Source organism: Trichomycterus rosablanca, chromosome 14 (assembly GCF_030014385.1).
Source record: "Trichomycterus rosablanca isolate fTriRos1 chromosome 14, fTriRos1.hap1, whole genome shotgun sequence".
NCBI classification, from domain to species: Eukaryota; Metazoa; Chordata; class Actinopteri; order Siluriformes; family Trichomycteridae; genus Trichomycterus; species Trichomycterus rosablanca.
The window spans coordinates 22979370-22995686 of NC_086001.1; the positions used below are offsets into that span (position 1 = coordinate 22979370).

General features: G+C 38.1%; 1 protein-coding gene and 1 pseudogene across 1 annotated transcript; both read right to left on the reverse strand.

The window, feature by feature from the left end:
* The window catches only part of LOC134326210 (zinc finger protein 850-like), a 157389-nt pseudogene extending 153742 nt beyond the window's left edge, over positions 1-3647 (reverse strand).
* A 7626-nt stretch (positions 3648-11273) lies between these two features.
* LOC134326211 (maternal embryonic leucine zipper kinase-like) lies at positions 11274-15592 on the reverse strand. The gene is made up of 16 exons (XM_063008396.1): positions 15498-15592; positions 14920-15016; positions 14742-14832; positions 14616-14663; positions 14384-14532; positions 13950-14067; positions 13768-13853; positions 13534-13650; positions 13301-13444; positions 12849-12941; positions 12560-12658; positions 12316-12384; positions 12125-12223; positions 11918-12004; positions 11714-11812; positions 11274-11601 (listed from the first exon to the last, which is right to left on the reverse strand). Exons 4-15 carry the CDS (start codon positions 14656-14658, stop codon positions 11723-11725), a joined length of 1194 nt encoding a protein of 397 aa, XP_062864466.1. The 5' UTR covers positions 14659-14663; positions 14742-14832; positions 14920-15016; positions 15498-15592; the 3' UTR covers positions 11274-11601; positions 11714-11722.
* Between the last annotated feature and the right edge of the window lie 725 nt (positions 15593-16317).

Consider the following 16317-nt stretch of genomic DNA (forward strand, 5'->3'; position numbering starts at 1 on the left):
AAGTAAGAGGCTATTCATTTATGCAAACTTAGCATTCATAATATTAAGAATTCTTGACATTTGATGATTAATAATCATATTTATACCATCATGTACATTTGATAATTGAAGTAGAACAGTTCTAGTGGACATTAGTAGAAAAAGAAAGTACACATAGCTTTTTCTGTACATGCAGTAGTGGAGTATCATTTTATTTTCTCCTCTGAATGCGCTGGTGTTTTTCAAGATGACTCCAGTCACAAAAACTATTAAAAATGCTGCTTCCAGTAAAACTTCATCTGCACTATAAGCAGCAGTATGGGTCATCCTCTTATGTGAATCTGTTGGTTTGGTGTACTAAAGAATATTCCTTTCACTAAAGTTCTTTTCAGACAGTGAACGGTGATATGACTTCTCTCCTGTGTGAATACGCTGTTGTTGTTGGAGAACATAATGTGCAATAAAATACTTCCACTTAACAGTGATGTAGTTTTTCTATGTGAATACGCTGATGCTGTTTGAGATTCTTTTCATTAGCAAAAATCTTTCCACACTCTGAGCAGTAATACGGTTTCTCTCCTGTGTGAATACGCTGGTGTACTTTAAAGGCACTACTTTGAGTAAAACTCTTTCCACACTCAGTGCAGTTATATGGTTTCTCTCCTGTGTGAATACGCTGGTGGTTTTGAAGGGTACTATGTTCAGCAAAACTCTTTCCACACTCTGAGCAGTGATATGGTTTCTCTCCTGTGTGAATACGCTGGTGTTGTTGGAGGTTAACCTGTTGAGCAAAACTCTTTCCACACTCTGAGCAGTAATATGGTTTCTCTCCTGTGTGAATACGCTGGTGTACTTTAAGAGCATTACTGTAAGCAAAACTCTTCCCACACTCCAAGCAGTGATACGGTTTCTCTCCTGTATGAATGCGCTGGTGTCGTTGGAGATTACTCTGCGTAGTAAAACTCTTCCCACACTCTGAACAGTGATACGGCTTCTCTCCTGTAAGAATGCGCTGGTGTCGTTGGAGATTACTCTGCATAGTAAAACTCTTCCCACACTCTGAGCAGTGATACGGCTTCTCTCCTGTATGAATGCGCTGGTGTCGTTGGAGATTACTCTGCGTAGTAAAACTCTTCCCACACTCTGAGCAGTGATGAAAGTTCTTCATGTTTATGCTTTGATAAGACTGTAGAAACTGTTTCCTTGGAAAGCAACAGAAACAAAGAAACAAGTCGATTAATTAGAATTACTTTTACTACATTAATACCACAATAATATTAAACTCATCACCTAGTAATAAAAACATTAAATTCACTTCACGTCTAAGTGAGAATCTGAATTCAAACAAGGAATTGAAAGGCTATTCTGTAAAGTGAAATCACATGAACTTAGATAAAGCTTTTATAATAAGAAGACCTAGAAGTGTTAAAGTAAGAGGCTATTCATTTATGAAAACTTAGCAAACACCATAAAGACCAGGGTAAAATTCTTCCACTTGAAAGTAAAAGTTGTTCTGTGTTTATTAAAGTAGATTAAACTTGAATAAAGAATAAAAACAGATTCAGATCTGAGGTTGGTACATTACACCACATTACATTTGATGATTAATAATCATATTCACACCATCATGTACATTTGATAATTGAAGTAGAACAGTTCTAGTGGATATTAGTAGAAAATGAAACATGGCTTCAGTCACAAAAACGTAACTTCTGTGTGACCGTACTGGTGTCTATTAAAAATGCTGCTTCCAGTAAAACTTCATCTGCACTATAAGCAGCAATATGGGTCATCCTCTTATGTGAATGCGCTGGTGTGGTGTACTTAAAGGATATTCCTTTCACTAAAGTTCTTTTCAGACAATGAACAGTAATGCGACCTCTCTCCTGTGTGAATGCGCTGGTGTTGTTGGAGAACATAATATGCAATAAAATACTTCCCACACTCTTAACAGTGATGTAGTTTTTCTATGTGAATACGCTGATGCTGTTTGAGATTCTTTTCATTAGCAAAAATCTTTCCACACTCTGAGCAGTAATACGGTTTCTCTCCTGTGTGAATACGCTGGTGTACTTTAAAGGCACTACTTTGAGTAAAACTCTTTCCACACTCAGTGCAGTTATATGGTTTCTCTCCTGTGTGAATACGCTGGTGGTTTTGAAGGGTACTATGTTCAGCAAAACTCTTTCCACACTCTGAGCAGTGATATGGTTTCTCTCCTGTGTGAATACGCTGGTGTTGTTGGAGGTTAACCTGTTGAGCAAAACTCTTTCCACACTCTGAGCAGTAATATGGTTTCTCTCCTGTGTGAATACGCTGGTGTACTTTAAGAGCATTACTGTAAGCAAAACTCTTCCCACACTCCAAGCAGTGATACGGTTTCTCTCCTGTATGAATGCGCTGGTGTTGTTGGAGATGACTCTGCATTGTAAAACTCTTCCCACACTCTGAGCAGTGATATGGCTTCTCTCGTGTATGAATGCGCTGGTGTCGTTGGAGATTACTCTGCGTAGTAAAACTCTTCCCACACTCTGAACAGTGATACGGCTTCTCTCCTGTATGAATGCGCTGGTGTCGTTGGAGATTACTCTGCGTAGTAAAACTCTTCCCACATTCTGAGCAGTGATGAAAGTTCTTCATGTTTATGCTTTGATAAGACTGTAGAAACTGTTTCCTTGGAAAGCAACAGAAACAAAGAAACAAGTCAATTAATTATCATTACTATTAGCATTAGCCATTAGCATTATTACTACATGAATACCACAATAATTTTAAACTCATCACCTAGTAATAAAAACATTAAATTCACTTCACGTCTAAGTAAGAATCTGAATTCAAACAACATCAGAATAAAATACTTATAAATACTGCAGATATTAATAATTAAATAACTGTAAATAACTTGATATAAATAAAGATATAAGAGATCTGACTTTCTCAACATCAGTCCTGCACCAAGCAAATCTAATCCAGTTCATGACAGGACTAATAATTAGCTCACAAGTGTAAATCTTTGGTGTGCTGGGAGTAAAAAAGGCTTCATAAATCACCACAATTATGAGCATAAAGCTATTTTAAACAGTCTGAATATATTAACCTGATAATATTAAATAACATAATAAAATATAAAGAACAACAAATGTAACATAAATGTAAAAGAAACAAACAAGAAAACCCTTTACCTTCCTGTTAGAATCCTGGCAGCTACTTTAACAAAGCTGGTGTCTCCAGCAGGTCGTTTCTAATGAAGAACGTGCAGAAGATCCTTCTTACCAAGTGACTCAGCTACAGGTCTAGAGTTTAGTCCTTAAATAGAGCTGAGGACAAAAACCCAAGACCAGTTCAAAACTCTGCATTGGTCAATCATCAGACAACTATTCACACCTTCTTGTGTGAAGTACTAGCTCATTATCTATGGAACGTGTGCAAATGAAGTAGATGGAGCCACAAAGCATGATGGGTGAAGTCAAACTACACCTATTTATCTCAGCAGAGAAGTTATTTACATTTAATCCTAAACACAAACAAGGAATTGAAAGGCTATTCTGTAAAGTGAAATGACATGAACTTAGATAAAGCTTTTATAATAAGAATCTAAGTCATGTAAAATGCTGTATGTATATTTGTGCGACTTTGTTCACATGCTAAAACTAGCAGACCTTGTTCATACGTATGTGAGCACAAATCCTCATTAAAAACATTTTGTACGGTTTGCAATGAAAGCTTTTAGACAGCCGTGACACATTTTGAAAGTAGCCCAATTTTCAACCATGACTGAATTTGTAAACAAGCCCAATTAGGCGGGAAAAATCACGAGAGTTGCCAGGTTTAGCAAAATTATCCAGCCTAATGTCTGATCTAAAATCAACCCTGAAGCTGAAACTAGCCCAGAATCCAGGGTGTCACAGATATTGGTGAAATAACAAATGAACGATCAGTAATCTTTTATTATTAATAATAATATAGTTTCATTTTACATTGGTATTATAGCTAGTAATATTTTATCATTAACCTATTAGTCATTTTTTATATTTTTTTTATAATCGTTTTATATCTCATAAAAGAACATTAAATAATAACAGTTTAAATACTACAAGGTCTGAATTTCACTTCTACTCTTTTATGTTCTTTCTCCTCCTGTTTTCTTCTCCTCTCCAATCTTCTTTATTAATGATTTAGTCTTTTCATTCTCTTATGGTTTATGAACAGAATTTCAGGTTACATGAAGAACTATTTAGAATTATTACCCACCCAGTCCTTTACATCCACTTGCTATTGTCACTCCAGCTCAAGCCTACATACAAATACATGGACCGTGAGTTTAGTCCCATTTAACAACCATGGACACATTTGCTGACATCGGATTCAAAACCAAACTCTCATCACACAGAGGACTCGGATGGAATTTACAGTTTAACAAATAAATTTATTCATCAATAAAGAAACACTTGTCTCCTGACCCCAGTTGGTCTTGGTCAATTGGTCGCCTCCATGATAAGAAACACCTGAACTACCACAATAGTATTTATTTATTTTTAAATGTTATTTCAAAACATGTCAGTGCAGTCTGTATTAGGATTTATATGAACTGGGTTTATGCACTAGAAGATGGTGGGATAATTAAACGTAAATATGAGTATTTCTTTTAAAAAGGAGTTTAGCTACCACTATTTTGGTCTATAGATAAACACAAAGAACAAAGACTCATGATGATAGAACAATGCAACACTGTTCAGTCCACAGCCCTCCATTCACTTCTTCTCATGTACATTCTGGTTGAGGACGGTTCATTATTTGCTAAGTAGAAATCATCTAAACAGTAGAATTTTGGAGTGTAGACCTAGAAGTGTTAAAGTAAGAGGCTATTCATCTATGAAAACTTAGCAAACACCATAAAGACCAGGGTAAAGTTCTTCCACTTAAAGTAAAAGTTGTTCTGTGTTTATTAAAGTAGATTAAACTTGAATAAAGAACAAAAACAGATTCAGATCTGAGGTTGGTACATTACACCACATTACATTTGATGATTAATGATCATATTCATACCATCATGTACATTTCATAATTGAAGTAGAACAGTTCTAGTGTATATTTGAAAATAAAACACAGCTTCAGTCACAAAAACGTAATTTCTGTGTGACCGTACTGGTGTCTATTAAAAATGCTGCTTCACTCTTAAACTCATCACCTAGTAATAAAAACATTAAATTCACTTCACGTCTAAGTGAGAATCTGAATTCAAAGAACATCAGGATAAAATACTTATAAATACTGCAGATATTAATAATTAAATAACTATAAATAACTTGATATAAATAAAGATATAAGAGATCTGACTTTCTCAACATCAGTCCTGCACCAAGCAAATCTAATCCAGTTCATGACAGGACTAATAATTAGCTCACAAGTGTAAATCTTTGGTGTGCTGGGAGTAAAATATGCTTCATAAATCACCACAATTATGAGCATAAAGCTATTTTAAACAGTCTGAATATATTAACCTGATAATATTAAATAACATAATATCGTCACTTTAACAAAGCTGGTGTCTCCAGCAGGTCGTTTCTAATGAAGAACGTGCAGAAGATCCTTCTTACCAAGTGACTCAGCTACAGGTCTAGAGTTTAGTCCTTAAATAGAGCTGAGGACAAAGACCCAAGACGAGTTAAAAACTCTGCATTGGTCAATCATCAGACAACCATTCACACCTTCTTGTGTGAAGTACTAGCTCATTATCTATGGAACGTGTGCAAATGAACTAGATGGAGCCACAAAGCATGATGGGTGAAGTCAAACTACACCTATTTATCTCAGCAGAGAAGTTATTTACATTTAATCCTAAACACAAACAAGGAATTGAAAGGCTATTCTGTAAAGTGAAATGACATGAACTTAGATAAAGCTTTTATGATAAGAATCTAAGTCATGTAAAATGCTGTATGTATATTTGTGTGAATTAGTTTCTACTGTATATGAGGAACAATAAGAAAACTATAAGAGGAAACACCCACCTATAGATTTATCTGTATTTATGGTGTAGAAATATTTACTCTGCACTTGTGTGTCTGTGAACTGTTTGATTTACTACTGAGGTCAAGCCTCCACTTCAAAATGCTCAGTCAAATCAGCTCCCACATTGTTTGTGAAGATGTGCGTATACTAAACATTACGGTAAAAGCGTCTGGCGAAACTATTTAGGATAGAATTTCAGGGTTTAAAATAAAAGGTTTGGTAATAACTGGACATTATGATTTTACTTTATATTTAAAGTCAACTAAAACATAATCTAAGCTCATTTCCGTTTTAATTTAGATTGTTATTAAATGGAATAATCTTGATTACATGAATTGTTATTGTTATTAAAAGGAATCTACGTGTTTCCACAGAACAATTCCACTTCATAATGATAGTACACAACATGTAGTTTACATTCAGTTAGTATCAGGACATTCAGATGTATCATTTCTAAATACATTCTAGAAATGTGACAATATAAAAGCCCTTTATTATGAAGTTCAAGAGTACCAAAAAACAGGGTTTAGATGTGCATAAAATTTTAGCATAGACCATGTGATCTGTACCGTAAAACAGGGTTAAAATCAGGGGTGGGCAATTAAATTTTCCAAGGGGTCACATAAGGGGCCGAACCAATATAATGAACTTAATTCTGCTCAATATTAATTTTATCTCTTTATTTACATTTACATTACATTTAGATGCCTTTATCCAAAGTGATTTACAATACAGTTACAGTATACAGTCTGAGCAATTGAGGATTATGGGTCTTGCTCAAGGGTCCAACAGCAGCAACCTGGCTGCGGTGGGGCTTGAACCAGCGACCTTCTAATTACTAGTCCAGTACCTTAACCACTACGCTACGACTGCCCACCCTTTATGACAAGCAGTACATTTTACAGTTCTAATAAGCTGTTAATGTTTAGATGTTACAATCAGAAGTAGGCAGAGTAAAAATGTTCTTATATTTCTGTTTAGTATCGTAACAGCGATTTAGAGCCTAAATTCTGATCCTTAACCAGCGTTACACCTGACTTCAGTTAATAAATACTTCAGAAGTTCATGTCTTGTTAAAAACTCCTTCTGTTCACATTACGGTGAAGCTGGAAACATTGTACACACATAAATCAAAACTTACGGTAATTTAAAGATATAGTGCTCCCATCAAAATCAATCCTGGTGTAATGCATGTTTGATGTACGTTTATTTACATTTAATTTTTAATTGGCACGAACCTTATGCGGGACGGATGTAAAATGACGATTATAAAATGACTAATAGTTTAATGATAAAATATTACTAGCTGTAATACCAATGTAAACAAAATACATCACAAAAAAAGTTTCAATCTGAATGTAAAATGAAACTATATTATTATTAATAATAAAAGATTCACTAGTAGTACACTGATCGTTCATTTGCCATTTCAGTTTGACTTCACCCATCATGCTTTGTGGCTCCATCTAGTTCATTTGCACACGTTCCATAGATAATGAGCTAGTACTTCACACAAGAAGGTGTGAATGGTTGTCTGATGATTGACCAATGCAGAGTTTTGAACTGGTCTTGGGTTTTTGTCCTCAGCTCTATTTAAGGACTAAACTCTAGACCTGTAGCTGAGTCACTTGGTAAGAAGGATCTTCTGCACGTTCTTCATTAGAAACGACCTGCTGGAGACACCAGCTTTGTTTAAGTGGCTGCCAGGATTCTAACAGGAAGGTAAAGGGTTTTCTTGTTTGTTTCTTTTACATTTATGTTACATTTGTTGTTCTTTTTATTTTATTATGTTATTTAATATTATCAGGTTAATATATTCAGACTGTTTAAAATAGCTTTATGCTCATAATTGTGGTGATTTATGAAGCCTTTTCTACTCCCAGCACACCAAAGATTTACACTTGTGAGCCAATTATTAGTCCTGTCATGAACTGGATTAGATTTGCTTGGTGCAGGACTGATGTTGAGAGAGTCAGATCTCTTATATCTTTATTTATATCAAGTTATTTATAGTTATTTAATTATTAATATCTGCAGTATTTATAAGTATTTTATCCTGATGTTCTTTGAATTCAGATTCTCACTTAGACGTGAAGTGAATTTAATGTTTTTATTACTAGGTGATGAGTTTAATATTATTGTGGTATTAATGTAGTAAAAGTAATTGTAATTAATCGACTTGTTTCTTTGTTTCTGTTGCTTTCCAAGGAAACAGTTTCTACAGTCTTATCAAAGCATAAACATGAAGAACTTTCATCACTGCTCAGAGTGTGGGAAGAGTTTTACTACGCAGAGTAATCTCCAACAACACCAGCGTATTCACACAGGAGAGAACCCATATCACTGTTCAGAGTGTGGAAAGAGTTTCACTCAAGGTGGTGACCTTAAAGTACACCAGCGTATTCACACAGGAGAGAAACCCTATCACTGCTCAGAGTGTGGGAAGTGTTTTACTACGCAGAGTAATCTCCAACAACACCAGCGCATTCACACAGGAGAGAAGCCATATCACTGCTCAGAGTGTGGAAAGTGTTTTACTACGCAGAGTCATCTCCAACAACACCAGCGCATTCACACAGGAGAGAAGCCATATCACTGCTCAGATTGTGGAAACAGTTTTTCTCGTCAGAGTACGCCTCAACAACACCAGCACATTCACACAGGAGAGAAACAGTATCACTGTTCAGCGTGTGGGAAGAGTTTTACTTACAGTAATGCTCTTAAAGTACACCAGCGTATTCACACAGGAGAGAAACCGTATTACTGCTCAGAGTGTGGAAAGAGTTTTGCTTTCAGTAATGCTCTTAAAGTACACCAGCGTATTCACACTGGAGAGAAGCCGTATCACTGCTCAGTGTGTGGAAAGATTTTTGCTCATGAAAATAATCTCAAACGGCATCAGCATATTCACATAGAAAAACTACATCACTGTTAATTAAGAGTGTGGGAAGTATTTTATTGCATATTATGTTCTCCAACAACACCAGCGCATTCACACAGGAGAGAGGTTGCATCACTGTTTACTGACTGAAAAGAACTTTAGTGAAAGGAATATCCTTTAAGTACACTACACCAGCGCATTCACATAAGAGGATGACCCATATTGCTGCTTATAGTGCAGATGAAGTTTTACTGGAAGCAGCATTTTTAATAGACACCAGTACGGTCACACAGAAGTTACGTTTTTGTGACTGAAGTTGTCTTGAAAAACACCAGCGCATTCAAAGGAGAAAATAAAATGATACTCCACTACTGCATGTACAGAAAAAGCAATGTGTACTTTCTTTTTCTACTAATGTCCACTAGAACTGTTCTACTTCAATTATGAAATGTACATGATGGTATGAATATGATCATTAATCATTAAATGTAATGTGGTGTAATGTACCAACCTCAGATCTGAATCTGTTTTTGTTCTTAATTCAAGTTTAATCTACTTTAATAAACACAGAACAACTTTTACTTTCAAGTGAAATAATTTTACCCTGGTCTTTATGGTGTTTGCATAAATTCTTCATATTATGAATGCTAAGTTTTCATAAATGTATAGCCTCTTACTTTAACACTTCTAGGTCTACACTCCAAAATTCTAGTCTTTAGATGATTTCCACTTAGCAAATAAAGAACCGTCCTAAACCAGAATGTACATGAGAAGGTGTGAATGGAGGGCTGTGAACTGAACAGTGTTGCATTGTTCTATCATCATGAGTCTTTGTTCTTTGTGTTTATCTATAGACCAAATTAGTGGTAGCTAAACTCCTTTGTTAAAAGAAATACTCATATTTACGTTTAATTATCCCACCATCTTCTACTGCATAAAACCCAGTTCATATAAATCCTAATACATACTGAACTGACATGTTTTGAAATTACATTTAACAATTAATAAATACTATTGTGGTGTTTTCTTATCATGGAGGTGACCAATTAACCAAGACCAATTTAGGGGTCAGGAGACAAGTGTTTCTTTATTGATGAATAAATGTTGAATCCAATGTCAGCAAATGTGTCCATGGTTGTTAAATGGGACTTAACTCACGGTCCATGTATTTGTATGTAGGCTTGAGCTGGATTGACAATAGAAAGTGGATGTAAAGGACTGGGTGGGTAATAATTCAAAATAGTTCTTCATGTAACCTGAAATTCTGTTCATAAACCATAAGAGAATGAAAAGACTAAATCATTAATAAAGAAGATTGGAGAGGAGAAGAAAACAGAAGAGGAAAGAAAAGAAAAGAGTAGAAGTGAAATTCAGACCTTGTAGTATTTAAACTGTTACTATTAAATGTTCTTTCATGAGATCTAAAACGATTTATAAAATGACTAATAGTTTAATGATAACATATCACTACCTGTAATACCAATGTAAACAAAATACATCATAAAAAACTATCAATCGGAATGTAAAATGAAAGTATATTATTAATAATAATAAAAGATTCACTAGTAGTACTGATTTATTTGTTTATTTGTCATTTCACCAATATCTGTGACACCCTGGATTCTGGCCTAGTTTCAGCTTCAGGGTTGATTTTAGACCAGACATTAGGCTGGATAATTTTGCTGAACCTGGCAACTCTCGCGATTTTCCCGCCAAATTTTTCAGTATTTCTGACCTGATCGCTCAATACAAAACACCCACGCTGCATTGCAAAAATATGTATTAACCTCCAACTCACTATAGAAGAATCCAAGCCAAATCCATTTAGATTCATTTATTTTTACTCTGCACATCAGCGCACAAACTTTGATCATCACTCGCTACTTGTTGACGTGCATTTTTGGACGTGATACCATTAAACCCCTCGTCACTTCTCGCGTTTGTTTTCATGACTAAACGTAGTTTGGGAGACCAGAGAAGCTCGCCTGCAATTCCAGTTGGTGATAGATGGTGTAGTGTGTGACCCCCTATCGCCGATCAGTCGTGTAGTGTGAAATACACACCGACTTGAAAGACTCCCGATTACAAGAGATCCAGTCGTGTAGTGTGAACTTGGCATTATTCTCCAGATTGGAAGCACGTTTGAAAAAAGGGACGAGATCCTTGTGATGTCCCCCTGTTGTGGCTCTTTTGTAAAACTGTAATGAAATAATATGAGTTGAGAGACGAGCTGATGAAGTTTTAGGGTGAAGCTCTCAGGCTGCTCTGAGTGAGCTGACAGTAGGTCTGTATCTTCACTGCTGAGTTCAATGTTCTGTAACATGTCAGGAAACGTTGTGCCTTCTTTCACCTTATATTACTGACATCATACACAAAATGATGAAGAAATGTGAAAATAAACATCCATCCACCTTCATATATTCAGTGAGTTTATTTATTTATTATTTAATGTTATAAGATTTTGATGCTTGTTGATCCTGGTCATCCATGTTCTACACTTCTCATACAGCTGTGTGGATCAACAAGGGCGGCACCTCAGTGGAGTTCATCTAACCAGTCACACACAGATACCCAAAATGCATCATTCTGGTAAAAGAAGAGAGAGAGAAAGAGGATGGGTTAGAGAGAAACATCTGCAACAATCACTGAAATGTGAAATTGAGGTGTAACGTGTCCTGATTGGATGGTGCCACCATCGTCCCTCCTTGATGCACCGACGACGTCTCCTGCTAAATAAAACAAGAAGAGGTGTAAGAACATTCCAGAAGCTGTAGTGTTTGGACAGATGAGCATGTAGAGCAGCTTTTATCAGATAAAATACACTGATTGTGGAAATGTCACCTGGATTTCTTACACGTCCGCTAAGCTACACACTGGACTACTGCGCTGCTTCCTTCTCAAGAGCAAAAGATACGTAGCTGTGATCTGATCAAACTTCCACTGCACACACACACACACACACATATCTCTTTTAGATGGAGCTCAAGAATCTCAAAATTAATAAATAGCATCTGTGTTGATGCAGATACAAGTACTGAAATGTACCTCAGACACCAGCTGCTTGGTGCTTTGGTTGGACTGTCTGAACATCACAGCCATCTCGGTGATGCTCTCCTCATCTAGATGATCCAGCTGAGACACAAACACACACACAGACACAAATATATGAGTATGTAAGATAATAAAGATACAATCTTCTGTACGGTGGATCTCCATCATGTCACTGTACTACGTCTAGGGTGGATGTTGTACCTGGCATGTGCTGTGCCATTCTACAGGGCTGCTGTACCCCTTCATTACCCACTCGTGATCCAGCAGATGCTCCACCTTTATGCGCCGCTCTGGAACCACCTTCAGGACAAGATACAAGAACTTCAGGTGATGAAGCCCACAGAGAAACACACACCCACTTTGCTCACATTAAACACACCATAAACACACACCTGCAGCATTTCCTTAATCAGCAGTACAGAACCAGGAGACAGCCAGTCAGGAGTGTCAAAATGTCCTTTCTGAGGAAACACAGAGCAAAACAATCACATCTGATCAAAGAACATCACAACAAGCCGTTACTGTTACGTTTACTGTATGTTTAACATGCTGCTGATCATTAAATAATGGATTCAATTTCATAATCGTAACAAGACGTGTATGCCAATGGTGTTTCATTGTAGTTCCAAGACTTACAGTGATTTGTTCATGGAGCTCCACAAAGTTGTCACCATCGAACGGGAGGTGGCCACACAGCATGTCATATAGGACAACACCCAAGCTCCAAACATCTGCCTAAACACACACACACACACATATTCATTGTCTTTTTTAACCATGCTTTATCCTGGTCAGTCCCCTCATACAGACCTCATAGAATAACTCATGAATGGGGCTACAGAGGGGACTGAACACCTTGGATTTGGAGACTTTTCAATTGAAGTTTATCAGGAATAACCTGGGGACACACCCCACACACACCTACCTCTGCACCATGATAGGGTTTATCATCAATGATTTCTGGTGCCAAGTAGGGAGGGGTTCCACAGCCCTCAATCAGAGCAGTACCCAATCCACCCTACAACAAAACAGATTTCTATCAACCGAAGGTCCAACTGTTGACTCGCATCTGCAACACAACACACAAACTGAACCAGCATGGCTCTGTGATGTCCTGTTCATCTAACTGATCACTGAAACTAATTGTGGACACCATGTGTGCAAGGCTTTAGCATGATGGATGGGTGTAAGCACACCACCTTACTAGACTCTCTGAATGGCACGCTTGATTTAAGTATACACTACAGTCTTAGGAGAGACACGAACCTCTGGTTTGACACAGAGACCTTTCCTGAGAGTCAAAATAAAACACGTCATGTACAAGCACTAACAAAGAAAAAACACAAAGTATAAGTGGAAATCGTTTGGCTGACGCACTGGCTTAAGGTCACGGTGGGCGTATCCCTGGCTGTGGACGTAGGCCAGCGCCGAGACGATCTGACGGAAGATCCTGCGCGTCTCCTCCTCCGACAACCTGTCGTTATTATCGACGTGGTCGAACAGATCTCCACCCGGACAAAACTGGAGGAGAGAGCGAGTCAAGTGAGCAGCAAATCATTATAAATCCAGAGATTAAATCAAATCTGATAGTTTCCATCCACTGATGGTACCTCAAGCACCATGTAGATCTGGTCAGCAGTCTCCATGACTTGGTACAAGCGGCACACGTGCTGATGATTGAGGTTCTTCAGGGCTTTAATCTCGATCCTCAAATCGAACAACTCATCCTGCAATGGGGATGAAACCGGAACAGTTTTATGACTTTTCAAATCAGAATTAGAAGAACCAAACGTTTGGAAACTGAGACACGTCCGTCTTTAACAGACGGTTTTGCTGAAACTAACCCCGAGCTCTTTCTTCTCCAGGATCTTGATGGCCACTGGCTCTTCAGTCCGAATGTGCCTGGCGAGCTTGACCGTTGCATAACCACCTGAAGAACGATTGAATTTAAAAAAAGTCAGGTTTCAAAAGATGCACATCTGTGTTACACAAAGGCAGAGACACGACTGAAAGTGGTACCAGTTACCTGATCCAATGGTTTCGTGAACCTCATAGCACTTGTGCAGCTCGGAGACGTCCTCAACCACACGTGACGTTCCCTCTGAGATGTCGTCCGTCTCGGGTACAGTGCATGGCACCTCAACCTGCTGCCCACAAGAGACATGTTATTATTATTACTGATTTGGCCTCTTCTTGGCCTCTTGTTTAGCCTCTTCAGAAGGTTGTCACAGGTATCTGGAGCCAAGGGAGGAACCAGGGGAGGATCCGTAGAGCCAACACGACCATTGAGGAGGTCCCACAGATGCTCAATTGGGTTCATGTCTGGGGCTAAGAGGAATCCAGGGGCCAGGGTGGTACTCAGAGGTCCTCCTGACCCAATAAGGTCCTGGTAGGTCATCACAGGTATCTGGAGCCATAGGAGGATCCAGGGGAGGATCAACACAGCAAACTGATACTCACCTGGTTCCCATCTGCCTTATGGTCTCCTTCATAGACTGAACCGCAGTCTTCCTTTCCCAGCAGCTCTCCAAGGGTGTATTGGCTGTCCGGGTTCATGTTGGTCGTCTTTTCCTCTTGACCTTCTCCGTCGGTGGTTTCTCCTTCAGCCTCTTCAACACAAGTATCACCAATGATGCTCCATGTGTCATGTGGACCAAAAAGAAGGGTCTACATAAAGGTTCGGCGTACTCACCCTTGTTCTCGAGAGCATCACAGACGACTTCTCCAGAACTCATCCCACCTACGAAGCCCAAGGGTTAAATATATAGTCACTAGAGTTCAATAGTGTGGAACTCTAACGTGGTGGTGTTAAGGTTACCTGGAGCTTCGGAAGACACTTGTGGTCCCTGTGAGTCTGTCTGCTTGCTTGACAAATCTGATTCCGAATCGTTCTTGTACCCGTCTGATTCCTGCTGATTCAGACGCATTAAACTGGTGTTACAGAGCCGAGAACCGAACCCCTCCCCTCCCGGAGTATAGTGGTAATGATAATTCACCTCGCTCTCGACTGTTTCTTTACTCTGAGTCAGGTTCTGAATGGCGCTGATCCACGCCCGTCTACCTGCCTCACAGTCGGCCTGGAACGTACAGCTCCTGTACACACACGGTGATAGATACAGATTATATAGGATGCAGACAGACAGATTGAGTAGATAGATAAACAGATAGATAGACAGACATTCAGACAGACAGATGAATAGACAGATAGATAAATAATCTGTCTATCGATCTGTCTATTGATCATCTATCTACCTGTCTGTCTATTGATCATCTATCTACCTGTCTGTCTATCAATTATCTATTTATCTATAATCTATCATCTTGTCTATCCATATGTCTATCTAGCATCTATCTGTCTGTCTGTTTATTGATCATCTATCTATCTGTCTATCAGTCTGTCTGTCTATCAATCATCTTGTCTATCTACTGTATCTATTGTCTGTGTATTGATCATCTATCTATCTGTCTGTCTGTCTAATATTTGTCTGTCTGATTGTCCACTGATCATCTATCTGTCTGTCTATTGATCATCTGTCTGTCTGTCTGTCTCTGATGATTATAGATCTGGACTTACCTTGTGGGCGTGACCACCCGGAAGCAGAAGCGTCGCCCGGCGTCCTCGCAGCTCTGGACCGAACAGCGCTGCAGGTCTTCCGCCAGCACCGTGAAGTCACGCTGGGGGAATAGAACATAAAACCTTCTTATCTATACAGTTGATGATATAAATGCTGGTGAAATCGTCCCAGACTTAAACACGACGGGGCGGTTTGGGACGCAGCCCGGCACAGAAGTCGACTTCTGCTGTGACCTTAAACCTCTTCTTGTAGAGAAGCTGATTGTTCTGTATGATGAATCACCGCCTGCATATCAAACACATCGTATATATACTGTATATAATATTGAGTGTATAAATATAATATTGTGTATATATAATATTGATAATTATATATATATATATATATATATATATATATATATATATATACTGTATATATATATACTGTATATATATAATATATAATAATATATACATATATAATATATATATATATATATATATATATATATATATATATATATATATATATATAAAAAATATTCCTAAAATATATATATATAATTCCTAATATATACACTAAGCATCAGTGTACAGACCTGTTCCAGGTTTTAAACACACTCCTGGTCCTCCATCAGGAGCGCTTGGTACTGACACACCCCCATACCATGACACACCCTGGTACTGACACACCCACATACCATGACACACCCTGGTACTGGTACTGACACACCCCCATACCATGACAGACCCTGGTACTGACACACCCCCATACCATGACAGACCCTGGTACTGGTACTGACACACCCCCATACCATGACACAACCTGGTACTGACA

Bases quoted from the DNA above. Each gene is read 5' to 3' on its own strand.
- LOC134326211 (XM_063008396.1), bottom strand. From the start codon at position 14,658: ATGAGTTCTGGAGAAGTCGTCTGTGATGCTCTCGAGAACAAGG. The intron at 12,385-12,559 runs GTAAGTCTTGGA...GTGTTTCCTCAG, and splicing joins AGCTCCATGAACAAATCACT to AAAGGACATTTTGACACTCC. The intron at 11,813-11,917 runs GTACATTTCAGT...GTGTGTGTGCAG, and splicing joins CCAAGCAGCTGGTGTCTGAG to TGGAAGTTTGATCAGATCAC.